This window comes from Hylobates moloch, unplaced genomic scaffold, assembly GCF_009828535.3.
Source record: "Hylobates moloch isolate HMO894 unplaced genomic scaffold, HMol_V3 SCAFFOLD_14, whole genome shotgun sequence".
Lineage (NCBI taxonomy): Eukaryota > Metazoa > Chordata > Mammalia > Primates > Hylobatidae > Hylobates > Hylobates moloch.
The window spans coordinates 74,234,281-74,256,793 of NW_026652289.1; the positions used below are offsets into that span (position 1 = coordinate 74,234,281).

Genomic DNA, 22,513 nt, shown 5'->3' on the forward strand with positions numbered 1-22,513 from the left:
TTATAGGCGTGAGCCACCATGCCTGGCCACAAAATGGGATTATATTAAACATCCTATTTGTGGACATCTTTCCATGTCAATGAACTCAGCTTTAGTAGAATCATCATTTTTAAAAGCTGTACAATATTTCACCAAATTATCATCATTCAAACAATCTTCTACCAATGTATATTTTGAAATGAGGTTCTCCAAGTGTGGTCTAGAGACTCTTGAAAGTCCCTCATATCCTTTCAAGGGGTCTTGCAAGGTCAAAACTATTTTCATAATAATCCTAAAATATTAATTGCCTTTTCACTCTCATCCTCTCATAAATGTGCCACGGAGTTTTCCAGAGACTATATGATTTGTGGTATCACAACAGATTGAATACATAAACAGGAGAATCGTTTCTTCTACTAAAGCGTTAAAATAGATTACAAAAATGTAAAACAGTGCACTAAAAGATTTGCAAATATTTTAAACAATGCCATTTTCCTTACTAAATTAATTTTATTTTGGAAAACACAGTTGTTTTTCAACAGAAATATGTTAGGTTAGCATGTAATGGGGTTATTGTTATTTTTAAATGAATAAATATATTTAAAATGTTTATGTTTTAATATTTATAGATATAACTCACATGAACAAAAGTTCTTTGGGATCCTCAAATAATTTTTAAGGGTGTAAAGGGGTTCTAAGACCAAAAAGTTTGAGAACTGCTGTTATAAATGAGACTTGATATAGACATCTTTAAAATAATTTTTATTATAAATTCCTGAAAGTGGAATTGCTGGGTCAATTTTTAAAAAATGTTTAGTTTTAAGGCTTTTAATTTACTTTGCCAAATTCCTACCCATATGGTTGATACTCCCATCATGAGGAAGTGAGATCTTTTCCCAGAACGTTACATCTTTCAAAGTACACGGACAAAATATTATTGAAATTCACTGATTAGCAGACTGAATAAGATAATGACAGATAGATTTTGGCTCCTGAGGCTTTTCAAAATGATAAAGTATTCTTGGAAATGGTATGAAGAACAAATGTTGAATGTAAGCTATGATTAGTCTCATACAAGATGGTCAGACAATTAAACTGCTGATTGAGTTATTCAGAAACAACAGAATGGTTCATTAAAAGTAATCCTGACCTATCTTTGTTTCTCAAAAGGATCAAATTGATTTCTGTCTTTTTGTTTTTTTGAGACAGGGTCTTTCTCTTCACCCAGGCTGGAGTGCAGTGGTATGAACATGGCCCACTGCAGCCTTGACCCCCTGGGCTCAAGCAATCCTCCCACCTCAGCTCCTGAGTAGCTGGGACCACAGGCATGCACCACCATGCCCGGCTAATCAAAAAAATTTTATTTTAGAAATGGGGTCTTGGTATGTTGCCCAGGCTGGTCTTGCATTCCTGGCCTCAAGTGATTCCCCAAACTTGGCCTCCCAAAATGCTGGGATTACAGGTGTGAGCCACAGCACCTGGCTCAAATTGACTTTTAAAATAAATTAATGTAGTTTCCATATAGGTAATTGAAGTCAGTTTTCTTGGCTTTTGTTTCCTAAGTTACCTGCCATTCCTTTCATCACTGACTTTAGTCCTCAGTTTCTGCAGTACATGGTCCACAAGTTCAGTCTCCAGCACACGCTTCTCTGTCTGCCTTTCCTTCTCAAAAGACTTAACCTTAAAAAGAATGAAACAGATCTATCATTTGGAGGTTTCTGAACCCAGAAGAGTAGCTCAGAGCACCACAGTAAGACTACTAAATCAATAGTTTGGGTCAGTGGTTCTTAACCAGGGTCAATTTTGCTCCCCAGGGGACATTTGGCAATGTCTGGTGACATTTTTGGATGGTGCAACTGGCATGTAGTAGGTAGCGGTCAGAGATGCTGTTAATACACAGGACAGCCCCCTACAACAGAGAATTATTTGGCCCAAAATGTGAACAGCGCTGCTGTTGAGAAACCCTGGTCTGGACTAGTTTATCACAGATGATAGAATTTTTTTTTTAAAGGCCAAGATGAATGGGCTCTCATTTCATGTGATTCTTTAACATCTTCCCCTTTAAATCTGGTCAGCCACCAAGGTTTCTCAGATCTCAGCTTTATCTACCACTCCTCCCTCTCCTTTCTAAACCCAAGTCCTGTCATCCCACTTTTATGGCATCTGTCCCTTCATCTTCACTCCCCTGGCCAGCACCCAACCTTGACCTAGGCTAGTTTGATATTCTTTATACTGCTATCACTGTCTTCAGTTTCTCCCTCACTCTATTCCATGCTACACATCCCTGCAGATCAATTCTTCTTGAACACAACTTTGATGTCTCCTTCTGTTCAAAACATTCGGGGCCTCCCCAATAACTGCTAAATAAAAAAACCAGATTCCTTGGTTGGCATTTGGGCTCTCCATGATGTAGCTATAACCATTTTCTGCTTCTGATCCATCTGTCTCACCCAAAATAGACTATTCAGGGTTGTACCAAAATGGTTCTCTGCTGGCCTGCCTCTATCTTTGGGACAACTACTAAAAGAACCACCATCACCTTTGTAGTTCCCTCTTCTTAAAAGGCCCTTCCAGGACCTATCTATATCCTACAAATTCTTGAGGGTAGGGTAAATCCCAGCACCTTCCTGAAGACTTCACTGCTGCCTCTCATGTAATCTCCCAGCCTGAGGGACCGTTGGAGAACTTTATCTGTAGGACTCTCATGGCATTTAGCATTTTTGAGCTCATAATCATGCACAAATGTCTCATGTTCCTTACCAGATTACAGAATCCTTGACAGCAGGAGCTATGGCTTAAATGTTTCTGTATGCTCGATGGCCCCAAGTTCAATCCCTTCGACATTGTGAATGCTTAAAATATGTTGGCTGAATGGATAAATGAAGTGATGTCGTACTTCTGAAATATGAAAATGTTGCTACTGGGTGGGCCCAGTGGCTCACACCTGTAATCCCAGCACTTTGGGAGGCTGAGGTGGGCGGGTCACTTGAGCCCAGGGATTCAAGACCAGCCTAGGCAACATGGGAAGACCTCATCTCCACCAAAAATACAAAAATTAGCCAGTCATGGTGGTGCGTGCCTGTAGTCCCAGCTACTCGGGAGGCTGAGGTGGGAGGATCACTTGATCCTGGGAGACAGGTTCCAGTGAGCTGAGATCGCGCCACTGCACTCCAACATGGGTGACAGAGTGAGACCCTGTCTCAAACAAAAAAAAAAAAAAAAAAAAAGGCTGGGCGCGGTGGCTCACGCCTGTAATCCCAGCACTTTGGGAGGCCAAGGCAGGTGGATCATGAGGTCAGGAGTTCGAGATCAGACTGATCAACATGGTGAAACCCCGTCTCTACTAAAAATACAAAAATTAGCTGGGTGTGGTGGTGTGTGCCTATAAACCCAGCTACACAGGAGGCTGAGGTAGGAGAATCGCTTGAACCTGGGAGGTGGAGGTTGCAGTGAGTGGAGATTGCGCCACTGGACTCCAGCCTGGGCGACAGAGCAAGAATCCATCTCAAAAAAAAAAAAAAAAAAAAAGGAAAACTCAACCTAGTGACTGTGTATAAGAAACTCACTTTAAATATAAAGATAGATAAGTTAGCCAGGTGCAGTGGCACACGCCTGTATCCCGGGGGAGGCTAAGGTGAGAAGATCGCTTGAGCCCAGGAGTTCAAGGCCAGCCTGGGCAACACGATGAGACCCTATCTCTTAAAAAAAAGACAGGTTAAAAATAAAAGGATGGAGAAAGGTAGTGATGTAAACACTAACCAAAAGATTTCAGAACAAGAAATATTACCAGGGATAAGGAATATTTTATAATGATGAAGACAATTCATCAAGAAGATATAAAATCCTAAACATGTATAATAACAAAGTTTCAAATTTTTTTCTGTAAAGGGCCAGATAGGAAATGTTTTAAGCTTTGAGAGCCATACATAGTTTGAGTCACACATTCTCCTTTGTTTGTTGTTGTTTTTTAACAAAGAATGTAAAAATTTCTAGTTCACAAATATATAAAAGCAGGCTATGGGCTGAATTTGGTCCAAGGTGTAGTTTGTCAATACCTCATCTAAAATTCTACCTGAAGAAACCAAAAAAAGAATAAAGTAAATCCAAAATAAGCAGAAGGAAGAAAATAGTAATGGATAAGAGTGGAGATGAATAAAATAGAAAACACATGAACAAATAAAAACTGAGAAAAATCAATGACACCAAAAGCTGGTCCTTGGAAAGACAAAATCGATCAATCTCTAGCCAGGCTGATTAGACAAAAAAGAGGGAGGACACAAATTACCCATATCAGGTCTGAAGGAGGGAGCATCACTGCAGATCCTAGAGACAGTGAAACAATAACAGGGGAATATTTGAAAACTCAGACGAAATGGAAAAGTTCTGGGAAAGATATAAACTATGAAAGCTGCCTCTAGAAGAAACAGGTAACCAGAATAGCTCTATATATAGAAATATTTGAGATTGGACTTCTAATACCAATTGTATACAATATCTTACAGAAAACAGAAGAGGAGAGAACACTCTCCAACTCATTTTATCAGGCCAACATTACCCTGATATCGAAACCAAACAAAAACATTAGAAGAGAAAAATATTTTTAAGAAAGTTTTTTTCCCTTAAAAAAAATTAGAAATAAAGGTTATGAGGTGGTATATTTATGAACACTTTTAGTTGAATACAAAAAAGTAAAATTGGTTACAAAGCAATGAGAGGATATGCCTATCAGCAGATATCAACTTTACTTATTCTTATTTTCTTAGCTGGAAAAAGAGAACGAGAGGAGAAAAGTGGGAAAAAACCATAGCCAGTTTTTTTTGTTTGTTTTGCTTTTTAAAGCTTTAATGAAGGTGGACTCTCTTCCTTATTTTATATACATTTTCTTCAGTAAGAAACCCAACAACGGCCGGGCGCAGTGGCTCATGCCTGTAATCCCAGCACTTTGGGAGGCTGAGGCGGGCGGATCACGAGGTCAGGAGACCATCCTGGCTAACATGGTGAAACCCCGTCTCCACTAAAAATATAAAAAATTAGCCGGGCGTGGTGGCGGGCGCCTGTAGTCCCAGCTACTCCGGAGGCTGAGGCAGGAGAATGGCGAGAACCCGGGAGGCGGAGCTTGCAGTGAGCCGAGATTGCGCCACCACACGGCGGCCGGGGCCTCAGTGTGAAGGCGGGTGCTCCACAGGTAACACCTGACTATTGAATTGTAAAACATCTCTGACGTCTTTACCTTGACATGGCTTCCTTCTTTATCCGAGACAAGGGCCACATAGGTGATTTCATGATGTCTGCAGTACTCTTGTAATTCCTCTTGGGACTGAAACAAACAAACACAGTAAAGAAAATAAACACAGAGCACCTAGTAATTAAGGAGAATGAAAATACTGTTTCCAATTATATTCTCAATATGAATTACTAAAATGCTGACTTCAGGGGGATATAAATATTAAGCAAGAAGCTGCATAGAATTCAAGGGAGGAACAAGGCCTCTCTTGCCTTCCTTACCTTCATGATTGTTTAAAGGGGCCATGAATAATCAATCAATAGTAAGAGGTTTTCAAAAGCTTCAAGACTTAATAAAAGATGCCTAAAATTATACAACACAACACACACACACACACACACACACACACACACGCTGAAAAAGCCTCTGAGGAAAATGAAGGAAACAAAGGAAATAAGGGAAGGTGAAAAGCAGAACTGAAGAAGCAAACCAGGACGGGGCAGAGAAGCCTGCAGGGATGCCACTGTGCAGGACTGAGGTCACTGGCCACGAGGCTTGGATTTTACTGCAGGACAGAACACTTCTCTAATGATTTATGAAACAAGTGAACAAGTAGAAGAGGACACTGTTCTGTCAAATGATTAAAAATTGTTGCTCAGTACACTTCTGATGTGAATTTTGATACGACACACACACACGAGTAAACAGCAGCAGCTTCAGAAGCCTCCTGGCAGGTGATGTAAACAGAGCAGGTGGGAGGGTGGTGGGTCTGTGTCCCTGGTCATCGCCATGCTCTGGGGCACCTTTAGTGTGGGCGAACGTGGGTACAACCTGGATGATCTCCTGGGAGTGCACCCCTTCTATGATCTCCTTACACCCCCCATTCCAAAGGGCAGGCATGTGTCCTGGGTGCCACTTTCCACATCACCACACCCACGGCAAGTGTCAGGCCTGCATGCTGTGGGAGGTCTCAGGATACAGAGCCCAAAACACACTAAGCACCAAGTGCCTTCACAAGTGTGGCAGGCTGGAGTACAGCCCTGCAAAGATGTCCATATCCTCATTCCTAGAACCTGTGAGTGATCAACCAGGATTATCTGGGTGGGCCCAGTGTAATCACAGGGTGCATGTATGAGGCAGCTGGACAGACGAGACTTAGAGATAGATGTAAGAACAGAAGCACAGGTCAGTGAGGAAGGAGGCGCTTCACTGCTGAGTGTGATGATGGAGGAAGAGGCCATGAGCCAAGGAATGCAGGAGGCCTCTAGGAGCCAGAAAAGGGAAGGACACAGATTCTCCCCTAGAGCTTCCCAGAGGAGCCAGACCTGTTGAATTTAACCCAGTGAAAGTGCTTTTGGATTTCTGACTTCCAGAAATGTAAGATAATAAATATGTGTTTAAGCCAGTAAGTTTGTGGTAATTGGTTACTGCAGCAATCAGAAACTAACACAGGAGGCAACTCGAATTACAGAGATAAACAGAGTTTGACAGTCTATAGGTGCAGAGGATATTTGCCATGAAAGCCACAGCTATTTGCACTTCACTCACAGGTGCTTTTTGTCCCATTACCTGTGACCAGTCGTACATGATTTCTGCTGTGATGCCTGCTGTCCAGAGTTTCTGGGTTAGGTTGATGGCCCTGGACATAGACATCTGGCCAACACTTACAACCAGGAGGTCACAAGAGCTTATTGTAACCTGGATCAGAAACAGAATGGTTACAGTTAGGGGAGCAAGACTGCAGGCATGGAAGTGAAACCAGCATCAGGAGGGGAGGCAGCACTCTTGGGAAGATGGGCATTCTTGAAATCCTGCATAGAAACATAGCGTGCCAAAGACTTTGCTTCAAAACAACATTGTAAAAAAAAAAAATAAAAGACACAGTCAAAAAACTTTTTCTTTTTTTTTCTGAGACAAAGTCTCACTCTGTCACCCAGGCTGGAGTACAGTGACACGATCTCCGCTCACTGTAACCTCCTCCTGGGTTTAAGCCATTCTCCTGCCTCAGCCTCCAGAGTAGCTGGGATTACAGGCGTGCACCACCATGCCTGGCTAAAATATATATATATATATATATTTTTTTTTTTTTTTTTTTTTTTTTTTATTTGGTCTTTTTAGTAGGGATGGTGTTCTGCCTTGTTGGCCAGGCTGGTCTCAAACTTCTGGCCTCAAGTGATCCACCTGCCTTGGCCTTATTGGGATATAGCTGGAATTACAGGCATGAGCCACCATGCTCGGCCATAGTAAAAAAAAAAATGTTATATTAGTCTTTCAAGACAGAAATTATTTCAACTACCCTGAGCCATCAGGAAAATACTATTTTTCTCTAGGAAAACTAATCTTGCCTGAAATACAAGGGGGAAAAAAAAGCTGTTTCTAGCCTTGTAGACCACAGCAGGATTTCTTTTCTTTTCTTTTTTCTTTTTTTTTGACAGGGTCTGGCTCTGTTGCCCAAGCTGGAGTAGAAGTGGCATGATTTCAGCTCACTGCAACCTCCCCCTCCTGGGTTCAAGCGATTCTCCCACCTCAGCCTCCTGAGTAGCTGGAACTACAGGTGCATGGCTAATTAACCACACCCAGCTAATTTTTGTATTTTTTGGTAGAGATGGGGTTTTGCTATGTTGCCCAGGCTAGTCTTGAACTCCTGGGCTCAACGACCTGCCTGCCTCGACCTTCCAAAGTGCTGGGATTATAGGCATGAGCCACAATGCCTGGCCTCAACAAGAAGTTTTGTTAAGAGCCTGTTAATAACTATAACATCTCACATTTATATGGTACATTACAGATAAGGAACGTGAGGCTAGGGAAGGATGAATTAATTGTCTAAGGCAGAAGTCTTCAACCTTTTTGGCACCAGGGACTGGTTTCATGGAAGAAAATTTTTCATGGATGGTGCAGGGGTTGGGAGGGGATGCTTTTGGAATGAAACTATTCCACCTTGGATCATCAGGCATTAGTTAGATTCTCATAAGGAGCGTGCAGTCTAGATCCCTTCCATGTGCAGTCCACAACAAGGTTCATGCTCCTATAGAATCTAATGCCACCGCTGATCTGACAGGAGGTGGAGCTCAGGTGGTAATGCTTGCTTGCCCGCTGCTCACCTCCTGCTGTGTGGCCCGGTTCATAACAGGCCCTGGATGGGTACCCGTCCACCGCCTGGGGGTTAGGGACCCCTGGTCTAAGGTCACCCAGCTAGAGAACAGATGATAAGGACTGAAATGCAGGGATTGATATCAAGTCTTAGGCTTGTCTATCATACTAAAGGTAAGTTTCAAAACCCTAGGTCTATAGCTTTCATATCTGAAGCCCCATGTAAATGACTGCAAAAGGCAAATCATACTTTTAGAAATGAAAGACACCTCGAAGCATGCTGGGAAGCCAAGCCAGAACTTACAGGTTCCTCCATGTTGAGGACAGCAGCAGATATCTTGTCTATAGCTATGCTGACACCAATAGCAGTGGGAACTGGCCCCAGAGCTTGTGGCCCTCTAAACTGGGGAATCTGTGGAGAGACACAAACAGTTACGGTTATGAAATAGCAAAGAAACTGTGATTACGGGGAAAACAATGATTAAAGAGTGAGCACTCTGTCAGCAGCTCATCATCAAAGAGTTCAACAAAAAGAAATGTGTGTGTATAGTAAAATAGAGAAGCAAGCACACATGCAAATTTAGAAAAAATATTAACAAATGTTACATCTAACTCTGCACTGTCCAATATGGCAGCCACTAGTCACAAGTGACTACTGAGTATTTGAAATGTGGCTAATCCAAATTGACACATGCTGTACATGTAAAACACATACTGGCTGCAAAGACTTTGAAAAAAATGTAAAATCCTCGTTAATAATTTTTAGAAGTTTGAGTACATGTTGAAATAATATTTTGGATATACTAAGTTAAATAAGATATATTATAAAATTAATACCACTTGTCTCTTTTTACTTAATGTTACTAAATAATTTAAAATTACAGGTCAGGTGTGGTGGCTCACACCCGCAATCCCAGTGCTTTGAAAGGCCAAGGCAGGAGGATTGCTTGCAGCCAGGAGTGTGAGATCAGCCTGGACAAAAATGTCCCATAACCTCAAGGACATTCGTGTCACTGGGGTCATAGAAGGAGAGAAAAAAGAGCGTGAGACTGAAAAAAAAATTCAAAGAATGCCTGAAAAAATCCCCCAAATTCGCAAAAGACATAAACCTTTAGATTTAAGAGGTAAGCAAACCCTAAACAGGATAAATCCAAAGAAACTCATGCCAAGACACATCATAATTTAACTTGAAACTAAAGACAAAGAAAATAATCTTTAAAGCATCAAGTCAGAAATACCTTTCCTATGGGGAAAAGTAATTCAAATAACAGCAAATTTCTCATCACAAACCAGAAATTTGGGGTAAATACAATAGACCTTCTTCTCCCCTTGAGTTTTATAATTATATTTAACAGTAAAGTAAACAATTTAACACTGTTTGATGTGGATCTCAATGTATTAGAAGAAATATTTAAGACAATTATATTATAAATGGGGCATGAGGTAAAGAGACATACAGGGAGGTAAAGTTTCTACATTTCATTTGAATTGATAAGATGTTGATACCCATAAATCTTCGTGGTGATGAAATGGTTCTGTACCTTGATTATGGTAGTGGTTATGGGAATGTACATGTGATAAAATGGAAAAGAATGATGCACATACATTGTACAAATGTCAATTTTCTGGTTTTCATATTTTACTGTACTTATGCAATGGGTGGTGTGGTGGCTCACGCCTATAATCCCGGCACTCTGAGAGGCTGAGGCAGGTGGATTGCTTGAGCTCAGGAGTTTGAGACCAGCCTGGGCAACATGGCAAAACCCTGCCTCTACAGAAAATACAAAAAATTAGCTGGGTGTGGTGGCATGCCTGTAGTCTCAGCTACTCAGGAGGCTAAGGTGAGAGAATCATTTGAGCCCAGGGAGGTCAAGGCTGCAGTGAGCCAAGATTGCACCACTGCACTCCAGCCTGGGTGACAGAGTAAGGCCCTGTCTCCAAAAAAAAAAAAAAAAAATATATATATATATATATATATATACACACACACAGAGTAAAGGGTACATGAGCCCTCTCTGTACTATCTTTGCAACTATCTTGCAAAATAATATAATTTTTTTAAGTTTAAACAACTACAAATGTGGTTCACATTATATTTCTATTCCTAGATGAAACATATATTAATAGAAGTATCCAATGATATTACTGGTTCAAATTTTTGGTGTTTGAAAATTTCAAAATAACAAGTTTAGAAGAAATAAAATTAAGTCAGAGCAAATAAATAAAGGGCAAACCCTCACCAGCAGGTCATATCTGCCTCCAGCTGCAAGGATTTCAGGTACAGCCCTTTGCCTTCGTTTGATGAACGCCACAAACTGGAAGATGATTCCATTGTGCTGCTGCACCTTGTAAACCAAGCCCAAATTGATCAAGACCTATAAAGAGAGATGCCACACAAATGTGTCAAGGGTTTGAAATTTAGAATGTGGAATATAATGCTGAAAATGGTGTTTCCCATCAATAGCATCAGAACAATCTATTTAGCATAAACAAAATATTCAGTAAGATCTAGCTCAAAGTCTGTTTAACCATAGCCTGACAAGTAAAATAAATTCTCTTCTCTTTAAGAATAACACCTCTCTGAGGCTAACATAGTAAGAACTGCTTCATGATAGGAACAGTGGCACTTGCAAAGAAATCCTGATTTAAGCCAAAATTATTACTAAATATCAAATGCTCCAAAACACACAAAGCAGTTTTTCTGGAAAAATAAAACACTAACTAGCATTAGTGAAACGAAACACATTTCCTCCCTGTGCTATTAGTAATGCTACACATTTGTACTGCCAGTATCAAACCGTTGCCAAACCTGTAACTTGATGCCGAGTTTCTTCAACAGTCCAACAACCTCCTCTAGGTCTTTTAAGCCATACTTCACCAACTGCGCAATACCTGTTTTCTGTTTTATTAATGAATTTATTGTTGGCATTAGATCTTGCAAATCTCCCTTCTGTTCAATAAACTTGTAGAGTCGACACAGCTGGAAAGCAAAGGGGCACAGTTAGCTGCCCATCCACGGCAGGGGAAGACTCCCTTTGCACCGACTGTGTGCACCTGCAGGAGTGGGAGCACATGGGATGATACGATTATCTTTGTGGTCAAAGATTATTTTAGCCTTTGCCACAATCCTGACTAAGGATTATCCTTTTCCAACAACTCGAAAGCACCTTGCGGGAATGCTTTAGACACATACTCATGGTTCACTTTTATTCAGACACATTTACTCACACTTAATGCTGACCCCAGCAAAGCAGACCCTGGCACTAGCAGAGCTTCCATTATCTATTTTCAGGCCAGTATTTTTCCTCTTTATCTTTCTCATTCTCATGAATTCCTATTACTGCAGGCATACACATGCGGGGACAAGAAGGCAGAGTCTCACTTGTTTTAATACAGAATTACCTAGAAATTCCCTTCCTTGGCTTGAATCATTCCTATTTGCAACCTTGAGATATCTTCTCCTGTTGGCAGCCTCCTGATCCTCCCTTCCCTCTCCTCCCACCTGGATGCCAGATCCTGGCTCTCATGAGCTGTACTCATTGACTGCCCCAGAAGAGGTCAGTGGCTAGAGATGATTGATCTCATAGTCCCTGGTACTCAGCTGGAGTAAGAGGAAACAACCATAGTCATAAAGCCAGAAAGAAAACTCCCAGGAGCTAAAGCAGAAATTATTAAGAAACAAAATTATAGCCATTTTAAGATTGTAGGCAAGTAGAACCTAGTTCATCCATAAATTGGCACATGAAAACCAAGGGCTAAATGAAGGCTCAGCTTGACATAGCTTAATCTTAGAGTTAATCATAAATCACTTAAATTTTTTAAAAATCCAAAAAATGTTAAAACCTCCTATAATCTTGATATGGTTTGGCTGTGTCCCTACTCAAATCTCATCTTGAATTGTAGCTCCCACAACTCCCATGTGTCATGGGAGGGATCCAGTGGGAGGTAATTGAATCATGTGGGCAGGTCCTTCTCATGATAGTCTCATGACAGTGAATAAGTCTCACAAGATCTGATGGTTTTATAAAGAGGAGTTTCCCTGCACAAGTTCTCTCTTTTTGCCTGCTGCCAACCATGTAAGACATGACTTGTTCCTCTTTGCTTTCCACCATGATTGTGAGGCCTCCTCAGCCACAGAGAACTGTGAGTCCATTAAACCTCTTTCCTTTATAAATTACCCAGTTTCATGTATGTCTTTATTAGCAGCATGAGAACAAACTAATACAGTAAATTGGTACTGGTAGAGTTGGGCTGTAAAGATACCCAAAAATGTGGAAGTGACTTTGGAACTGGGTAACGGGCAGAGCGTGGAACAGTTTGGAGGGCTCAGAAGAAGACAGGAAAATGTGGGAAAGTTTGGAACTTCCTAGAGACTTGTTGAATGGCTTTGACCAAAATGCCGATAATGATGTGGTCAATGAAATCCAGGCTGAGGTGGTCTCAGATGGAGATGAGGAACTTGTTGGGAACTGAAGTAAAGGTGATTCTTGCTATGTTGTAGCGAAGAGACTGGCAGAATTTTTCCCCTGCCCTAGAGATTTGTGAAACTTTGAACTTGAGGGAGATGATTTTGGGTATCTGGCAGAAGAAATTTCTAGGCAACAAAGCATCAAGAGGTGACTTGGGTGCTGTTAAGAGCATTCAATTTTAAAAGGAAAACAGAGCATAAAAATTCAGAAAATTTGCAGCCTGACAATGAGACAGGAAAGAAAACCCCATTTTCTGAGGAGAAATTCAAGCCAGCTGCAGAAATTTGCATAAGTAACAAGGAGCCAAATGTTAATCACCAAAACAATCGGGAAAATGTCTCCAGGGCATGTCAGAGGTCTTCATGGCAGGCCCTCTCATCACAGGCCTGGAGGCCTAGGAGGAAAAAAATGGTTTCGTGGGCTGGCCCCAGGGCCCCCCTCCTCTATGTAGCTTAGCGACTTGGTGCCCTGTGTCTAAGCTGCTCCACTCATGGCTAAAGGGGGCCAAGATACGTACAGCTCAGGCTGTTGCTTCAGAGGGTGCAAGCCCCAAGCTTTGGCAGCTTCCATGTGGTGTTGAGCCTGCAGATGCACGGAAAACAAGAATTGAGGTTTGGGAACCTCCGCCTAGATTTCAGAGGATATATGGAAACGCCTGGATGCCCAGGCAGAAGTTTCCTGCAGGGGTGGGGCTCTTATGGAGAACCTCTGCTAGCGCAGTGCAGAAGGGAAATGTGGGTTTGCAGCCTCCATACAGAGTCCCTACTAAATGCTGGCCCATGAAAGCATCCAGGAGGCAGGCTGTACCCTGCAAAGCCACAGGTGGGGAGCTGCCCAAGGCCATGGGAGCCTACCCCTGGCATCAGCATCACCTGGGTGTGAGACAAGGAGTCAAAGGAGATCATTTTGGAGCTTTAAGATTTGACTGCCCTGCTGGATTCTGGACTTGCATGGGGCCTTTAGCCCCTTTGTTTTGGCCAATTTCTCCCATTTGGAATGGGTGTATTTATCCAATGCCTGTACTCTCATTTTATCCAGGAAGTAACTCACTTGTTTTTGATTTTACAGGCTCATAGGCGGAAGGGACTTGCCTTGTTTCAGATGAGACTTTGGACTGTGGACTTTTGAGTTAATGCTGAAATGAGTTAAGACTGTGGGGGACTGTCAGGAAGGCATGATTGGTTTTGAAATGTGAGGACATGAAATTTGGGAGGGGCCATGGGTGGAATGATATGGTTTGGCTGTGTCCCCACACAAATTTCATCTTGAATTGTAGCTCCCACAATTCCCCTGTGTCATGGGAGGGACCCAGTGGGAGGTAATTGAATCATGGGGGCAGGTCCTTCCCATGCTGGTCTTGTGATAGTGAATAAGTCTCATGAGATCTGATGGTTTTATAAAGAGGAGTTCCTCTGCACAAGTTCTCTCTCTTTGCCTTCTGCCATCCATATAAGACGTGACTTGCTCCTCCTTGCCTTCTGCCATGATTGTGAGGCCTCCCCAGCCATGTGGAACTGTGAGTCCATTAAACCTCTTTCCTTTATAAATTACCCACTCTCGGGTATATCTTTATTAGCAGTGTGAGAGCAGACTAATACAAATCTGCTTACTATATTAAAGATAAAAATTTTGGCTGGGTGCAATGGCTCACGCCTGCTATCCCTCTATAAAAAAGAAAAAAAAATTAACTGAGAGGCTGAGGCAGAAAGATCTCTTGAGCCCAAGAGCTTGAGGTTACAGTGAACTATGATTGTGCCACTGTAATCTAGCCTGCACGACAGTGCAAGATCCTGTCTCAAAAAAATAAAAAGAAAAAAATTTAAATTTAAAATCATGTATTTGATTTAAAATATTTTTTAAGAAAATAAAAATGATTTCTTCTCTATAAATTTGAACATTAAATTACCCCAATAATAAAATACCAGAAGCACTGGAGTCAATATCTCCAGATTTTGGTCCTCACCCTATCATCAACTAACTCCATGTGACTCAGGACAAATCACAACATCTCTTTGGGCCTCAGGTGTCTCATTTGTGAAGTAAGAGGACTGGGTCAGATATGTGAAACTCATTGGCAATATTTCTACTCCCCTTCCTAATACCCTTAGAGTCCATTTTAAAATAATCAAAGTACCAAATGCCTTTATTAGATACTATTTTTCTGTTTTTAAGTGAATCAAACACATCTAATTAACGCTTAGCATCATCGAATAACCAGTGGTTAGAGATTTAACAGAAAGAAAAGAAGTTGACACGTGAACAACCAATGTGGCTATTACGTCCAAATGTATATTTATAAGGCTTTCTTAAAAAAAAAAAAAAGACGTTCTGAAATGTGACTTTAGTTCAAATAACATTTTGGGTTGGAAACTTTGGGTATAGAATCATTGAACTGGGCAGTCTTGTGCAGATTCTCTGTGCTATTTACACATGGGACTATTTCTGCACATAGGTGTGTGCTGTGTACATGTTTAGATTATATGTAAATACTGTATATTGTTCTTCATATTTGGATATTTAGCTGTTGTGTTACTTTGCATATCATTACTATCTCCCCCAATATTAAATATTTACGATTTAACCTGGCTCAATTTTCAGAACTCCTAGTGCTATGCATCTGGTTTACTTTCCCTACCTGCAAAGGGGTGATTTCTTTGAACGCTGGTTTCCATGTGCCCTCTGAAAGTTGTTTTACAGAGTTGAGGGCAGATACATGCTGTGCATATCCCCTTGTGGCTTTTTAAAGGCCAATATGAACCAAGAAGCTGAATGCAGTCTATGGACTCCTCTTTATATCCCTGCCACTGTGCCTGCCACACTGTAGGTGTCCGAAAGATTGAGTGACTCTGCCTGCCTGGTGTACAATCATATTTTAATCTATCCCATATGTGAATTTTGCTGATCAACGCAAGATCATATAATTGAGTGTCAGACAAGGGGCTAGACAGGTTCCAGGAAATTAAAAAAAAAAAACTTTTCTTATTTAAATATTCAGGAAAATGTACAAAATCCCTGTTATCTTCTGTTGTCCAGCTACTCAATTAAGTGTGGCTTACTGTACCAAAGATCTGGGATCAATCTGATGCCTACAGAGAAAATATGACCAAACTGTTTACTCCATAAGATTTCCCTTATTGATGATGGGATCAAATGTAAGATTTTAAGATTAACAGACATACCAGAAAAGCAAGAGCTTTAATTCAACTCTGAGGAGTTAGAAGACATGGAGGTAGGGGAAGGGTAGCTCCCTAGATGAATCTGCAGAATTCTGTGCCTCCTTCTAGTCCCGTATAATCTAATTCAAAAGAGGACAACTGGTATTAGGTATGTTCAGCAGGAGGCTCTACCAGGCACAGTAGAGCCTCTATTGTCTATTAAGGGTGACAAAGAAAAGTATCTGCTGATCACGAAAGAGCAGGATGATTACAGCATATCAAGAAGAAGCATGGAGAGCCATTCTTTGATCACAGCATTAGTTTCTCCCTTCTCCTAATCCCAGAGGTTGCCATGGTACCTAACACTCACGGGAAAAACTGCATCTGTGAGGCGGCAGGAAGCGCTGCTACTCTACTGCAACGAGAATTTGGTGACATTTTCTGGTATCACAAAATTACAGAGAAAGCTGCAATAATACCATTAGAAGGTACTTACGCTATTAGAAGACAAAGACAGATTACAAAATTTAGCTTCCACTTCTCTCCTTGTCAGCTTCTCTGTCTAACGTGGAAGAAAAAGGTAACAATGAGAGTCGCCAAATCTGGCCCTGAACAAGACACAATTTCCAGGCTAATTCTGACATTATAGCCTTCATTTTGAACAAACTGCTCCTAATGGTACAGGATAGATTGAATTCTGTGATTAGAAAATGTTTTTCCCCCAATTCACACAAAACCATAATTAACTTATTTTAAAATCTGAAAAACCCTGACTAAAGAATTAAAAAGGGAAAGTTGTACTTGCTGAATGGTGAGGTGACCCAGATCTGGACAGGCTTAATGAGGGCATTTGTTCGGGCAGGGAGGGAGTGATTTTGCTCTGGGCTCCCCTAACAAAGGCCAGACTCTGGGCATTTCATCCCACACTGGCAGATGTGCCGTAGCCGCGGGACGTGAATCGGTAAGAGCTGAAGCCCCTCGCACAATCCCTGGGGTTTCTGCCAGTGTCTGACTGACATCATATTGTATCTGTCACTGACAAACAGCAGCAGAGCTTTAGGGGCAGTAAAGAACCACTAAGAAACAAGCAGTAAAGTCTGGGCCATTGATGTGTACCTGCCAGATGAAAGAAAAGCTAGTTAATCCTTTTGGTGTATAAAAACAATAAGCCACTATGTGAGGACTTCCACTACTCTGTCTTAACCATAGACTTTCTGGTGCTGTTAGTTCTTACATCTCCTGGATGCCTCTTATTCATTATGAAAACAAAACTTAACATGAAAGGATATTAGAAAACATAAGCATTCACTTCCATCCTAGCATCATAATATAACACTAATTCATTTTTTCAATGCGTCCCCTTCCAGGCTCTGTACCTGCACATATACTATAAAGTAATGAATACTATGATGTGACTAAATTAGGGAAGAGTAATTGGAGGTGCCATAGCCTCAGTCCCACAGGGAGGAGGTGGTAAATGAGGCCCCACCAGAGGTCGAAGCCATTCTGCCCTAATTCAATCAATGCAAATCTATACATGAGTTTACTGATAAGCACAGGCAGACTGGAAGAATCAAGGGCAAGGCACACTGTTTATTCTCAACACGAACAGTCGTCTCTCTTGGTCTCTGTAAGGGAAAAGTAATAGTAGCACTGGTGTGAGAATGAAGTGAGTTCATCCATCAGAGGAGCTCAGAACAATGCCTAGCTCACAGAGCGGGGCTCTGTCAATGTTAACTATCTTCGAAATTATTATTGGCAAGTATCAGGACCAATTACTTAGTGATTTCTTGCCTTAATAAGTAGGTTAGTGAATAACTTTACTATCTTACAAATTAAATAATTTGATCTTTTAAAATTAGAAGTTAGCATTTTAAAAAACACCCCGGAGGTTATTAGTAGCAGAGGGCTGAGGATGGAACAAAAGCTAAACCAATACTTGTTAACTGTTGATATAATTAAAATCAATTGGTTCTTTCAATTTAGAGCAATGAAGGAAGGAGCTAAGACTCCCAATTCAGTTTCATGGCTGCATCAGTAAGAAAATCATCAGGAACTATTATTATCTTTCAACATCAAGGTATTATCTTTCAGCATCATAAGTAATTAAACGCTTACCATAGCATCATACAGAATAATGTAGACTTGACTGAGTTTATCTTCTGGGATCCCACAGTGTAAGAGTATTGCTTTCAATAACATGGTATGGTTCAAATAAATACTGTAATTTCTTTCCTGAGATACGGAGAAAAATTACTATTTTCATTATAAAAGCAATTATTGGTACGTGACCAAATCTGGAAACTTACCACCAATTTGTCATCCTAACACAATGGAAGGATTGAATTTAGCATATGGCTTCCTAGTTTATTTTTTTTTCATATATTCTTTTTGCACTGTTATAGTCAGAGTATACTCTAATTTAATACTATATTATATACATCCAAAGTACTCAGACTGGCTGGGGTGGTGGCTCATGCCTGTGTAATTCAAGCATTTTGGGAGGCCAAGGTTGGAAGATACCTTGAGTTCAAGAGTTCAAGACCAGCCTGGGGAACATAGGACAACCCCATCTCTACAAAAAAAAAAATTAGGTGGGGTCAGTGGCACATGTCTGTAGATTCAGCTATTCAAGCAGCAAGGCAGGAGGACTGCTTGAGCCTGGAAGGTAGGGGCTAGTGAGCCATGATAGTATCACTGCATACCATCCTGGGAGACAGAGCGAGACACTGTCTCCAAAACAAAACAAAACAAAACAAAACAAAACCAACTCTGACTGGTCTTCAGCTATGTTAAAAAGCCCGAGAGAGTTGATTTCAAAGACAGAAGGATCTGGTCCAATAGTAGTTGACTCATAAGCACAGGCTAGTGGAATAGTTATCGTTAACTTTTGTCCACACATACCGATTAATGAGTATTCACCGAGTGGTGAGCCATGTGCCGAGCTGGCTGCAATGGGGTATACGGCAAAGTGGACTCGTAGGCTCTGCCCTAAAAACACATATTCTGCTTGGAGAAAACAATGAACATAACTCAAGGTAGTACATGGGTGTCTCAGATCAAGACCTGTGAGAGTTGAGAAGAAAAGGTGGCCAACTAATCAATGAGGGTGCAGTCACAGGCTTCCTGGGGAGAAAGGGCCCAAACCATGGCTGGGCAAAGACTTTCTAGACAAGGGAACATTTGACTGACGGTGGCAGGAATGACAGGACATGTGTGTGGGGTAGGGAGGGAAGCCTGACAAAGGCTGGCAGCAGTCCCCACCGGCTAGGCAGCATGCAGACTTGGTGAAAAGAGAAGTTGGGGAGTGAAGAGATCGGGTGTAGGATAGAGCCACTGAGGGTTCCAAACAGGGTATGAACAGGCTAAGAGCATCTTAGGAATCTTAGCCTGATATCTTGCATTTTAGAAGAATGGGCAGAGAATACCCATCCCCCAAAACAAAACCAATTTCTGTGAAGGTAAGAGCCTGAGATGAACCTCAAAAGCAACACCATCAAGCTCTTCTCAGTTACTTTAGTAAAGATGTGATTCATCTCTAGGACAGACTGAGAAGCAGGTCTGTAGCTGTGGTTTTCCCCACCACACTTGGTGAAGAACTATAGTGGGGAATCTTGGAATGTTAAAATATGGAAAGGAACCTGAAGTGCTGGAAACTCTTGGATGATTTCATAGATAGTGTAGATAATTTCAGCAGTGGGCAGAAAGCTGTTGGTGGTAGAAGTGACAATATCAAATGCACACTCCAGAAGTTCTTTGGGATGAAATCGATCTAACTTGCGCGGCCTGAACACACGTTCTATGCAGTATCTGGAGAGAGAAACCCAGATTTCTAAGGTCATTGCTTACTAGAAAGAAATATGTATGAGAAATTGTTGAACAAGATATAAGAAACAAATATGAAAAAAATTAATTGGTGGTATGATCAAGAGGACTGAAAGATAGATTTGCCCTGGAACAGCCTTGCCTTGTGATCTAGGTTCCAATTCCCAGTTTTGCCACTATGAAGCTATGGAGCTTAAGGTTTTTGAAATGTTTGAAACAGAGATGAAATTACACCAAAAAATTTTACCTTAGTGATGGCTTTCTGCACAGGGGTACCCACACCATAAGAGTACGATTATTAATTGTTCACTTGTAGCTAGAATAAAAAGCATGTAAAGAGCTTTGCTTTCAGTTGAAGAAAGGAGCTTTAAAGTAGGGTGCCTCATTGACAACAATACTGCTCCAAATTATGAAGATCTCAGTGTTGCACCCCTGTGGTATTTGAATGTACAGAAAGCCTGTTTCCAGAGCTAAGTGCCTGGAGGTCCTCAGTGCTCAGTGTTCCTGCTGGGTTTACTCCACTTCTCTACAAGCAGCTTTTGTTTGGTTACCTGTGTAGGCAGTTTTCACATAGAGACCATTGGCCATTTGTCCTACCAATTAAGTTTTAAAAGGGGCCATCTGTGATCATGAACAGCCAGATGTTTTTATCAAGCAACCATTTGTGAAAATAATTAGTCATTTAGAAGGTACAGAATAGACTGTGGGAACATGGTGGTACCTACCTGCTACATTCCTTCTAACAGTCCTAGTTACCTTACAGGAAGGGGTACTGTGGCTGGGCTTCTGGCTTATATTCTAAGCTCAGTATTCTGAACCCAGAATTCTTAACTGTGTTAAGGATCACAGGAAATAAAATATTCTTTCTTGGTTGACAAATTATTCAACTATTTTCCTATGTCTACCAAATGGAATCCCCTATTGTTTCTTACCGTTTTAAATTCAATATATTATTTCTTGCCACATATCTTGCAAAAGGGATCTGAAAAATAAAATATTAAAGGTCAATGTCAAAATGTGCCAGCTACCACACTCCTTTTGTTAATAGCGGCTTTATTGAAACATAACTCCTGTCCTATAAAGTTCATCCCTTTAAAGTATGTACTTCAGTGGCTTTTAGTATATTCACTAAGTCATGCACTGCTCACCACTCACACTCCCTGAAATGTTCTTCAGTGTTTTGGTCAGTGGTGGATTCCGCTGCTAGACATACCATCAACCTTATTCATTGTGACATTTCTTAGGTTTTTTTTAAAATTCACTTTTAGTTAAATATTCTCTGTGGAGCTTTTATTATGTCCAATTAAAATTAGTGCAAGTTATTTATTTATGAATTTTTTTAAAATGTCACTTTTATAGTAATGCAGTCAAAATGGATATTATCTCTTATGGTGAATTTCCTAATTTTCCTATCAATCTCTTAGAATAAATTCTTAATAACCACCTTCAAATATAGTAACAACTAGTAAAACCATTGTTAAGATTGCCCCAACTGATCCAACATAGTATCATTAATACTGATGGGCCAAATTCTCAACATACATTCACTTTTTAATTTTTTGCATTTGAATATCAGCTTATAGAATGGGAGCTGATATTTAAAAATCTGCACTTTAGTCTCCTAATATTTAGAGAATAAGAAGCCAGCTTTAAGCATAGCTATGTAAATATTTGTACTTCTTTTTTTTTTTTTTAACAAAGTACAAATGTCTGATCTGATTTGCTGTTTATTTACCTCTACCTCAGAATAATCCCACATCACTTTACTCACTATAAAGAAAAACAGAAGTGAGGAATGTGGAAAGAATTTCTTCTTAGACTATAAACACAAAACCTGTTTCACAATAAGCCATATGATATACATTTAAAAAAGATTCCACTCCCCCTCCAAAAAGTATGGTCAAAATGAGTGTATTCTTTGACACCTTACTCTTTGGTGATACAAACAACCTGATATGCACGGTCATTCAGACATGTGAATGTGACAAGTTCAAGTTTTGCTTTTTGGAACTTTGTGAATTTTTTTTTTTTTCTGAGTATCTTCCATCCTCGGTTGGATCCATGGATGCAGAACCCACCCAAGGATGTAGAGGGCCAAATATATATATCTACACATATATCAAGTGTATGCAGGCTGGGTGCGGTGGCTCACGCCTGTAATCCCAGCACTCTGGGAGGCTGAGGTGGGCAGATCACGAGGTCAGGAGATCGAGACCATCCTTGCTAATAGGGTGAAACCCTGTCTCTACTAAAAATACAAAAAATTAGCCGGGCATGGTGGTGGGCACCTATAGTCCCAGCTACTCGGGAGGGTAAGGCAGGAGAATGGCATGAACCCGGGAGGCGGAGCTTGCAGTGAGCCGAAATCGCACCACTGCCCTCCAGCCTGAGAGACAGAGTGAGACTCCGTCTCAAAAAAAAAATAATAAAACAAAAAAGTACATGCAAACACACACAGTATACCTTATGTACAGTTTTTTGTTTTTTGTTTTGTTGTTGTTGTTTTTCAGACAGGGTCTTGCTCTGTCGTCCAGGCTGGAGTGCAGTGGTGCAATCTCAGCTCACTGCAACCTCCACCTCCCGGGTTCAAGTGATTCTCCTGCCTCAGCCTCCTGTACACACACAGTTTTTTAAAAAAAACTTTTCTTTCTCTATAATAAAAATGGGATAATAGAGTTCCTTTGAAATTTACTTTTTTAAAAAAGCTAACAATGTGCCATGCACATTCCTACAAATCAAGTATAAATATGGCTATATCTAAATATGTATAG

General features: G+C 40.8%; 1 protein-coding gene across 5 annotated transcripts in view; it reads right to left on the reverse strand.

Moving 5' to 3' along the window:
- EIF2AK4 (eukaryotic translation initiation factor 2 alpha kinase 4) overlaps positions 1-22,513 on the reverse strand; it is a 104,780-nt gene that overhangs the window by 7,992 nt on the left and 74,275 nt on the right. For 2 of the 5 annotated variants that reach the window (XM_032175842.2, XM_058427234.1), the window contains exons 24-33: positions 20,675-20,724; positions 19,559-19,727; positions 18,036-18,152; positions 16,414-16,479; positions 11,103-11,273; positions 10,534-10,668; positions 8,598-8,705; positions 6,773-6,901; positions 5,210-5,296; positions 1,547-1,659 (exon numbers count right to left, since the gene is read on the reverse strand). In XM_032175842.2, coding sequence (XP_032031733.1) covers positions 1,547-1,659; positions 5,210-5,296; positions 6,773-6,901; positions 8,598-8,705; positions 10,534-10,668; positions 11,103-11,273; positions 16,414-16,479; positions 18,036-18,152; positions 19,559-19,727; positions 20,675-20,724 — 1,145 coding nt within the window. Of the gene's footprint in view, positions 1-1,546; positions 1,660-2,846; positions 4,303-5,209; positions 5,297-6,772; positions 6,902-8,597; positions 8,706-10,533; positions 10,669-11,102; positions 11,274-16,413; positions 16,480-18,035; positions 18,153-19,558; positions 19,728-20,674; positions 20,725-22,513 lie in introns of those variants that run through there. The other 3 variants (XM_032175847.2, XM_032175846.2, XM_032175844.2) reach the window with 3 other exon arrangements.